Source organism: Erythrolamprus reginae, chromosome 1, assembly GCF_031021105.1.
Source record: "Erythrolamprus reginae isolate rEryReg1 chromosome 1, rEryReg1.hap1, whole genome shotgun sequence".
NCBI classification, from domain to species: Eukaryota; Metazoa; Chordata; class Lepidosauria; order Squamata; family Dipsadidae; genus Erythrolamprus; species Erythrolamprus reginae.
The window spans coordinates 5,024,339-5,034,975 of record NC_091950.1 but is presented as its reverse complement, the minus strand read 5'-3'; the positions used below and the strand labels follow the sequence as shown (position 1 = coordinate 5,034,975).

Here is a 10,637-nt window from a genome sequence, read left to right as displayed (position 1 = left end):
GTGGTAACTGGAGGACTCCCTGCCACTGCTTCTCACACAAAGACAACCCTGTGAGGTGGGCTGGGCTAATGGTTAGCTGAGGCCAATCTCAACCCCACATAAGGAAAGTGAATTATGACTGTTGTACGAATGGGAATGAGTGATTATTAATGTTACTAGGGTCTTTAGAGTAATTAGTTAATTAATTGGATTTTAGATATTTATTGTATATTGTTTCTTTGATATTTATTTATTTATTTGATTTGTATGCTGCCCTTCTCTGAGGATTCAGGGCGGCTAACAGCATATAATATAACAATATAGTACAACAGCAAATCTAATTAAATTTAAACTTAAATCAAATCAAATAAACAAGTAAATAGATGTTGTTAGCGGGGAGATGGGGGGAGGGAAATATCTTCCTCACCCCAATCTCTAACCCAAAGTATCTGAGGGTCTCAGCTCCATCTTCTGACCCCTTGGTCAGAGTAGTTTCTTTCCACAAGCACAGCGAGCCTGCGGCGGGGGGGGGGGGGGCGGTAGGTGTTCCCGTATCCGCGACCTCAATGAGAACTAGCCGCCTCGGATGTCTTCCCTCCCTCCCTGGCTCCCTCGCAGCGCTCCGTCGTCACCCTGGCAACGCTGCCCCCGCGCTCCCATTGGCCCGCCGGCGGCCTTCGCTATTCCCGCCCTCTCCGCGGCGTTCTGATTGGCGGGCACGAGGAGGGGCCGAAGCGAGCGCTCCCATTGGCCGGGATGGCTGCTCGTCTCCGGGGCATAGAAGGAGGGGGTTCCGGTTCCGGTGTGGAGGCGGCAGCAGAAGCAGCGCTGGCGGCCAAGCGAGCGTCGGAGGGGGCCGGGCCCAGCGCGGCGAGGACAACACGCCAGGCCCGCTCCCGCCCGGCAGGCAGCCCGCCATGAGGAGGCGGCGGCGGGAGCAGCAGCAGCACCAGCCGCCCCTCGAGCCCTGAAGGCAGCCGAGCCCCGTAGGCCCCAACCCGCCGGGAGGGGGGGAGCCGGCCCGGCCCAGCCATGGACAACCAGGTGAGGAGGAGCGGGAGCCCCTCCCTTTCCCCTCCGTCCTCCCAGGAATGGGCGTGGCCGGCCTTCATTGGGCGCGCGGCGGCCACGCCCACACTCTCTGGAAAGGGGCGGGGCTCGGGCAGTGAGCCACGAGGCTGGCCACGCCCACGGGGGGGTTCCTCTTGCAGCCCCCTCCTTTTCCCTGCCTGCCTTTTGTTTGAGGGGGGGCGGGTGTGAAATGAATGGGGTGCCCTCCCCTTTGAAATGGGGGGGAAGGAGAAACCTGCCCCAGAAGGAGGGAGGGGAGGAGCCTGCCCACCTGAAGGGGCGTGGCTTCCTCAAGGCAGGGGAAGGAGGGATGGAACAGAATTGGAACAGACTACAATTAGAATAAATACAATAGGAAAGAATAGACTAGAATGAAAAGAAAGAATAGGAGTAGAATGCGGAAGAGAATCTAACAGAACCTAATAGAGGAATAGAATAGAGACTGGGACCTTAGAGGTTTTCTAGTCCAGCCTCCTACTCAAGGAGGGGAGCGGAGGCTGTTCCACCAACCCACCCAAATGGTAGCATGCAAAATGTTCCCCCATCCGGTATGAGGGTGGTGGTGGGATTTTTCTCCATAGAACCAGTCCCTCCCTGGTGCCAAAAGGTTTGGGTTTTGGCTGCTGTAGAGGAAAGAAGGGCCAAAGGGGACGTGGTATTGGAGGTGCTGCCCCAGAGAGGAGGGGGTCAGCCTATTTTCCAAAGGACCTGAATGCCAGTCAAGGAACAATAGATGGAAACCAATCAGGGAGAGAAACAATCTCTCCCTTGAATAGGGGGTTAGATTGGAAGACCTCCAAGATTCCTTCCATCCCTATTCTGATTGATTGATTGATAGATACAGGTAGTCCTTGACTTAAAACCACAATGGACCCCCCCCCCCAATCCCTGTTGTTAAGTGGGGACATTTGTTAAGTGAGTTTTGTCCCATTTTATGACTTTTCTTGCCACATTAAGTAATATCTATCTATAGTTATTGTATCTAGTTGATCCTTGTAAGCCGCCCTGAGTCCTCAAGGACAATCTAATAAAATAAATAAATAAACAAATAATCACTGCAGTTGATAAGTTACTAACCTGCCCGTTAAGTGGATCTGGCTTCCCCTACTAACTTTGCACTTCAGAAGGTCGCAAAAGGGATCACCCCCCTGCCATTTGCGATCTCCCACGGGCTTCCCCATTGGTCATTGCAGTAAATTCCACACTGGTTACCAAGCACCTGAATGGCAATCGCATGTAGCAATAGCATTTAGACTTATATCCCGCTTCCTAGTGCTTTTACGGCCCTCTCTAAGCGGATTACAGAATCAGCCTCCTGCCCCCAACAATCTGGGTCCTCATTTGACCCACCTGGGAAGGACAGACGGCTGAGTCAACCTTGAGCCGGTGGTGAGATTTGAACTGCTGAACTACAGGTAGCAATTAGCTGAAGTAGCCTGCCTATCGCTGGGTAATGCTACAATGGCTGCAACTACCCTGTTTTCCCCAAAATATGATCTCCCCCCAATAATAAGCCCAATCAGGCTTTTGAGTGCATGGCAGTAAGACCAAGCGCTTATTTTGGGGTGCAAACAAAATATAAGACAGGGTCTTACTTTCAGAGAAACACGGTTACAAGTTGCATCCCTTGTTCAGTGCAGTATCTTCAAATGAAGAGGCCATGACCAAGGGGACCCTGTAAAGCAAAGGTGGGCAGCAAGCGATTCTGGTAGACATATAAACCATACATAATTACAATTTGCCAATTCGGTAAGCTGCAAATAATAGCTTGTAAGCAGCCCTGAATTTACCTATCATAACAAAGTCGGTTAGCGTGTTGCAGGAAGTGGTTAGAATAGCAGAATTGGAAGGAGCCTTGTAAATCCACTGCTGAAGCAGGAATCCCTGCACCATTTCAGACAAATAGGTGTCCAGTCTCTTCTTGAAAACCTCCAATGATGAAGCAACCACGGCTTCTGAACACAATCTGAAGTTAGTTGGGGGAAAGATCAAAAGCAACATGAGAAAATATTATTTGACTGAAAGAGTAGTAGATCCTTGGAACAAACTTCCAGCAGACGTGGTTGGTAAATCCACAGTAACTGAATTTAAACATGCCTGGGATAAACATATATCCATCCTAAGATAAAATACAGAAAATAGTAGAAGGGCAGACTAGGTGGACCATGGAGTCTTTTTCTGCCATCAGTCTTCTATGTTTCTGGTGGCAAGCTGTTCCACTGTTTTGAGTGTTCTCACTGTCGGGAAATTTCTCCTTAATTCCAGGTTGCTTCTCTCCTTGTTCAGTTTCCATCCGTTGTTCCTTGTCCAGCCTTTGGGTGCTTTGGAAAATAGCTTGACCCCTTAGTCTCTGTAGCAGCACCTCAAATATTGGAAGTCTGCTATCGTGTCTCTTGTGGTCCTTCTCTTCACTAGACTAGATGTGTCCATTTCCTGCAACCGTTCATCGTATGTTTTAGCCTCTGAAGTCCCCTAATCCAGTGATTTTCAACCTTTTTTGAGCCGCGGCACATTTTTTACATTTACAAAATCCTGGGGCACACCACCAACCAAAATGACATAAAATGACACTATAACACAGTACATATAATACATAAAGTTAATAATATAGTTTCTAAATGTATTTATACTCAGTGTGAAACCTGGGCCTGTTTCAATGACCACAAAAGGGACATCCTGGCAGGAATGGTAGAAAGACACACACGAAGTTCTTCCTCAACATTTCCCATTCTCTCTGTTTTGAGTTTTTATCACTGCGTTTTTATCACAATGACAAATGTGCGGCAGCCCAAGGACTTCCTGGGTGTGGATGAGAGGCGGCTTGCTATTGGTTCATCGCTAGTGGTCGGGATGAATCCTAGAAGGTGATTGGTCAGTGAGCATTCCCTGTGCCTCCACTCTTCCTGTCGTTGATAGCTGGAGGGATTGTGAGGGGAATGTTTATGTTCGGATGGAGGCGGCTGGTGGCGGGCCGGATAAATGGCCTCCGCGGGCCATATCTGGCACGCGGGCTGTAGTTTGAGGAGCCATGTTTAATTTCCCCACGGCACATCTGACCATGTCTCATGGCACACTAGTGTGCTGCGGCACACTGGTTGAGAAACACTGCCCTAATCACCCTGGTTGCTCTTCTCTGCACTCTTTCTAGAGTCTCAACATCTTTTTTATAGTGTGGTGACCAAAGCTAGGTGCAGGATTCTAGGTGTGGTCTTCCTTTATAGATTGGTATTATTAGCTCCCTTGATCTTGACTGTGTATCCTTCGGTTAGTGCAACTTGGGATTGCATTGGCTTTTTTGGCTGCCACCGTACACAGGTGGCTCGTGTTTTAAGTGACAGTCCACTAGGAAAGTAGCCTTGCCCGAGACAAGGAAAAATGGTAATTGGGGGAAAGAGATGAGCCTTCTGGTTAATGTAGAAGAGAAGTTATTTCACTATGCATCCATTGGATTTGTCCTATTCCTTCCAACTTTTATAAGCACCCAGGGCATCTTGGTCAGGAAAACGAAGGGAAAGCTTGCATCAACATTCAAACTCTTTGGGTAGGTAAGGCTGAAGCATAGGATCTAACTCTTTGACGGACATCCAAAGCTACAACTTGAGATGTCCCAAGAACCCATAGTGGTGGGCCTAGTGTAGTGATGGTGAACCTATGGCATGCGTGCCAAGGGGAAGCAGCAGAGCCATATGGGTGAACAGTGCAGTCAGGCGGTAGATAAATGGTCAAAGCAATGGAAACTGCAGTTTAATGTTTCCAAATGTAAAATAATGCACTTGGGGAAAAGGAATCCTCAATGTGAGTATTGTATTGCCAGTTCTGTGTTGGCAAAAACTTCAGAAGAGAAGGATTTAGGGGTCGTGATTTCTGACAGTCTCAAAATGGGTGAGCAGTGTGGTCGGGCGGTAAGGAAAGCAAGTAGGATGCTTGGCTGCATAGCTAGAGGAATAACAAGCAGGAAGAGGGAGATTGTGATCCCACTATATAGAGCGCTGGTGAGACCCCATTTGGAATACTGTGTTCAGTTCTGGAGACCTCACCTACAAAAAGATATTGACAAAATTGAAGGGGTCCAAAGACGGGCTACAAAAATGGTGGAAGGTCTTAAGCATAAAACGTATCAGGAAAGACTTCATGAACTTAATCTGTATAGTCTGGAGGACAGAAGGAAAAGGGAGGACATGATCGAAACATTTAAATATGTTAAAGGGTTAAATAAGGTTCAGGAGGGAAGTGTTTTTAATAGGAAAGTGAACACAAGAACAAGGGGACACAATCTGAAGTTAGTTGGGGGAAAGATCAAAAGCAACGTGAGAAAATATTATTTTACTGAAAGAGTAGTAGATCTTTGGAACAAACTTCCAGCAGACGTGGTTGGTAAATCCACAGTAACTGAATTTAAACATGCCTGGGATAAACATATATCCATTGTAAGATAAAATACAGGAAATAGTATAAGGGCAGATAAGATGGACCATGAGGTCTTTTTTGCCGTCAGTCTTCTACGTTTCTATGTTTCTGGACAATGCTACTTGGTGTGTTGTGTGGATGTTGGATGGTTCAGGTGGGAAATTGTGGCTGGTTGAACATGTTCTTTCGGATTGTTACATATGTTGAGATTGGTCTTTGAATAGAATAGAATAGAATTCTTTATTGGCCAAGTGTGATTGGACACACAAAGAATTTGTCTTTGGTGCAGATGCTCTCAGTGTACATAAAAGAAAAAGACACATTTGTCAGTAATCATGAGGTACAAAACTTAAACATAGGGGCCAAATAGGCAATGAGGAAACAATATTAATATCACTCTTAATAATGCAAGCAACACGTTACAGTCATACAATCATAATGGGGGGAAATGGGTGATAGGGATAATAAAGAAAAACTAGTAGTAATAGTAGTGCAGACTTAGTAAATAGGGAATTTGGAGGGAATTTGGCGTCATACAAATTTCGTTGCATGGGTATACTGTGTATATACATACAATGGCAATATAAAGTATTTATTTAATTTTATTTATTTAATTAATTTGTTGTTGAGCTGCTTTGCTGTGACCTTGTACCTGAGCTGGAAAGGCTTGTCGTTACCCTCTGACTGCTAGAATAGCTAAGAAAATCCAAGGTATACCTTTGTCTCTGAACCACATGTGTGTGTTTGTAAATGACCCTGTATTTTCACAGCAAATCTTACGTCACAGTTGGAAAGGAGGTATACCTACAGACATTGGGTCTGTCATCTGGGTGGAGCCGTTTGCTGGAAGCTTGGTCTGTAGTTCGTGCGTGAGAAATTAATGTTCAGTACGCTTTTTAAGTTTCCACTAATTGAGAGGGGGTACAGATCCTGAATGTTCGGTTCTAAAATCTAAACTGTTGAGGTCTGGATGGGTGTCAACAGACTCAAACTCAATCCAGTATGCGGATGATACCCAGTTGTACATCTCCACCCCATGTCCAGTCAACGAAGCAGTGGAAGTGATGTGCCGGTGCCTGGAGGCTGTTGGAGTTTGGATGGGTGTCAACAGACTCAAGCTCAACTCAGATAAGACGGAGTGGCTGTGGGTTCTGCCTCCCAAGGACAATCCCATCTGTCCATCCATAACCCTGGAGGGAGAATTATTGACCCCCTCAGAGAGGGTCCGCAACTTGGGCGTCCTCCTCGATCCACAGCTCACATTAGAGAAACATCTTTCAGCTGTGGCGAGGGAGGTGTTTGCCCAGGATCGCCTGGTGCACCAGTTGCGGCCCTATTTGGACCGGGAGTCACTGCTCACAGTCACTCATGTCCTCATCACCTTGAGGCTCGACTACTGTAACGCTCTCTACATGGGGCTACCTTTGAAGAGTGTTCGGAAACTTCAGATCGTGCAGAATGCAGCTGCAAGAGCAATCATGGGCTTCCCTAAATACAGTGATCCCCCGGGTATCACGATCCCGATCATTGCGAACGGACTAAATCGCGATTTTTCAACCCGGAAGTCAAAACACCATCTGCGCATGCGCGCCCTTTTTTTCTATGGGCACGCATGCGTAGATGGCGCCGGGCAGATCAGCTGCTGGGCAGCTTCCCTGGGTCTTCCCCCTCTTGCTGGCGGGAGGGCGAGCGGCGGGCATCAGCGAGGAGTTTCCCCACCGCCCACGCAAACTCCTCGCTGCCGCTCGCCCGCCCTTCGCCCGCCCACGCCGTTCGCTCGCGCTGCTTCCCAGCTGAGTCCTGAAGCGAATTGGCTTCAGGACTCAGCTGGGAAGCGGCGCGAGCGAACGGCTTGTCCGCCGCCTGCCTGCCCGCACGCCCGCGGCTCGCCCGCCTTTCGCCCGCCCGCGCCGTTCGCTCGCGCCGCTTCCCAGCTGAGTCCTGAAGTGAATTGGCTTCAGGACTCAGCTGGGAAGCGGCGTGAGCGAGCGGCTTGTCCGCCGCCTGCGCGCCCGCGGCTCGCCCGCCCTTCGCCCGCCCACACCGTTCGCTCGCGCCGCTTCCCAGCTGAGTCCTGAAGCGAATTGGCTTCAGGACTCAGCTGGGAAGCGGCGCGAGCGAGCGGCGTGGGCGGGCGAAGGGCGGACGAGCGGCAGCGAGGAGTTTGCGTGGGTGGTGGGGAAACCCCAGCGCCGCTTCCCAGCTGAGTCCCCTTCCCAGGAACCCCAATCTTCGGCTCCTCGCTAGCGCTGCGGAAGTAAAAACACCATCTGCGCATGCGCAGATGGTGTTTTTACTTCCGCAGCGCTACTTCGCGAAAACCCGATCATTGCTAGGGGTCCTGGAGCGGAACCCTCGCAATGATCGGGGGATCACTGTATGCCCATGTCACACCAACACTCCGCAGTCTGCACTGGTTGCCGATCAGTTTCCGGTCACAATTCAAAGTGTTGGTTATGACCTATAAAGCCCTTCATGGCATCGGACCAGAATATCTCCAGGACCGCCTTCTGCCGCACGAATCCCAGCGACCAGTTAGGTCCCACAGAGTGGGCCTTCTCTGGGTCCTGTCGACTAAACAATGTCATTTGGCGGGACCCAGGGGAAGAGCCTTCTCTGTGGTGGCCCCGACCCTCTGGAACTAACTCCCCCCCAGAGATCAGAATTGCCCCCACCCTCCTTGCCTTTCGTAAGCTCCTTAAAACCCACCTCTGCTGTCAGGCATGGGGGAACTGAGATATTCCTTCCCCCTAGGCCTTTACAATTTATGCATGGTATGTTTGTGTGTATGTTTGGTTTTTAATAAGGGCTTTTAGTAAATTAAATATTAGATTTGTTTTATGCTGTTTCTTGTTATTATTGTTAGCCGACCCGAGTCTATGGAGAGGGGCGGAATACAAAACGAATGAATGAATGAATAAATAAATAAATAAATAAATAAATAATAAAATCAGTTTTTCTCAATTAACATCCTTCAGATGAGCTGTCGCATGAGCTGCTGAGTTCCCAGCCAGTTGGGAAAATCTGGTTTTAAACAAAGGAATTAGTTCACCGTTTACCTGCTAGATCTAACAGTCAAGGTGTTCTTGTCTTCCTTTGCCCTCCCCCTCCCCTCCCACACCGCCTTCCCCATTCCTAGTGTACAGTCCAGGTGAAGTTGGAGCTCGGACACCGTGCCCAGCTGCGCAAGAAGCCCACCACGGAGGGGTTCACCCACGACTGGATGGTCTTCGTACGAGGCCCGGAGCAGTTTGAGATTCAGCACTTTGTGGAGAGGGTCGTCTTCCGTCTCCATCAGAGCTTCCCTAAACCGAAACGTGGTGAGCACGGGATATTTATTTATTGGATTAAGTTCGACTTCTATGCCGCCCAATCCCAAGAGGCAACCTAGAAGTAAGGAGAAATGTTTCTGACCGTGAGAACAGTCAATTAGTGGAACGGAATTTGCCTTCAGAAATTATGGACGAAGTGAGGTTGGACTAGATGACCTACAAGGTCCCTTCCAACTCTGTTAATGAAACACAGTGGTACCTCTACTTACGAACTTAATTCATTCCGTGACCAGGTTCTTAAGTAGAAACGTTTATAAGAAGAAGCAATGGGGATCATTGTAAAAGCAGGGAGGGTGGAGGCCCTGTTTCCTACCAGGAGATTCCTAGAGAGGCCCCATGGAGGCTTCTCTCCGCCTTTTCCGGACCTATTTCCTCCCAGGAGATTCCTAGAGAGGCCCCACAGAGGCTTCTCCTTGCCTTTTCTGGCCCTGCTTCCTCCCAGGAGATTCCTAGAGAGGCCCCACAGAGGCTTCTCCCCGCCTTTTCTGGCCCTGCTTCCTCCCAGGAGATTCCTAGAGAGGCCCCACAGAGGCTTCTCCCCGCCTTTTCTGGCCCTGCTTCCTCCCAGGAGATTCCTAGAGAGGCCCCACAGAGGCTTCTTCCCGCCTTTTCTGGCCCTGCTTCCTCCCAGGAGATTCCTAGAGAGGCCCCACAGAGGCTTCTTCTTGCCTTTTCCGGTTACAGTTTCGGAGGCTCAGGCTTGTAAGTGGAAAATGGTTCTTGAGAAGAGGCAAAATAATTTTGAACACCCGGTTCTTATCTAGAAAAGTTCGTAAGTAGATAGAGGTATTACTATATTGTGGGGTTGTTTTTTTATCTTTTGGAGGAAGAAGAAGAAGGAAGAGATTTTGCTTCTCATCCAAGAAGCTTTTTCAGTTGTGACTGGATGCTGGGTGTCCAGCAAACCTGGAAAATAGGGAAATCAGAGAATTATCAGGGAAATTGGCGGTTCAGGAAATATTGGAATCATCAGGGAATTCGTGAAAAAAACAGAATAAATCATTGGGGAAAACCAAACTGTATTAAAATGTTTAAAAGTCAGGGAAAAATTTAAAAAAACGGATCGCGCTGCCTGGCAGAGTCAAGCAAAAATGAGCATAACTGTGGCAACAACTTGCTTCCTCAGCTACCAATATTTCTCCACGGCTGAGCCCTTTGGTATGACGTCATCCACAGTCACTGACTTGAAACATGCCTGGGATAAACATATTCATCCTAAGATAAAATACACAAAATAGTATAAGGGCAGACTAGATGGATCATGAGCAGTGTTCCCTCTAACGTGAGTTGTGTGCTATAGCGCAGGAGATTTGAGATGTCTGCCCACAAGTTTCCAATTCCAGCGCGGAGGTCTGACCTCTGTGCTGGCAATTAGAATAAGGTGACCAGACCTTGATCATTTGTCCCGACTCCAAAATGCGGAATGGCTTTAAAACTTACTGGATTGGACTTCCACCCTCAAGAGAAAAGCCCAGCCGGCTAATTTCCCCCCTCCCTCCAACTCCAAAATGCGGCGTGATTTTAAAATTGACTGGATTGGATTTCCACCGTGGGGAAGGAGCGTGGAAGAAAGAAGGAGAGAAAAGTATGGCTTTTTCTAATTGGATATTGTATTTTTTAAATTCTCATTGAAGGCATTTGTAATTGCTTCTAAATGATGTTGGTTTTGCTTTTGAAAAAAAAAATCAAAACAACCTCCTTAGGTGCAAGTCAGCTGAAAGTCCTAGAGAGACTGAAGGTAGATAATTCATTAACAATCAAGGCATGTCAAAGTGATCTGTGTTTCCTGAACTAGATACTGGATATTGGATACTAGATGTAGAAGTTGTTTATGGTTATTCCCAGTTT

General features: G+C 48.2%; 1 protein-coding gene across 1 annotated transcript in view; it reads left to right on the top strand.

The window, feature by feature from the left end:
* The first annotated feature begins 915 nt into the window (after window positions 1-915).
* The window catches only part of LOC139163023 (protein ENL-like), a 34,379-nt gene continuing 24,657 nt past the window's right edge, over window positions 916-10,637 (top strand). Inside the window, exons 1-2 of the mRNA XM_070743936.1 lie at window positions 916-1,023; window positions 8,597-8,777. Of these exons, the coding sequence (XP_070600037.1) occupies window positions 1,012-1,023; window positions 8,597-8,777 (193 nt within the window). The 5' untranslated portion in view covers window positions 916-1,011. The remainder of the gene's footprint in view (window positions 1,024-8,596; window positions 8,778-10,637) is intronic.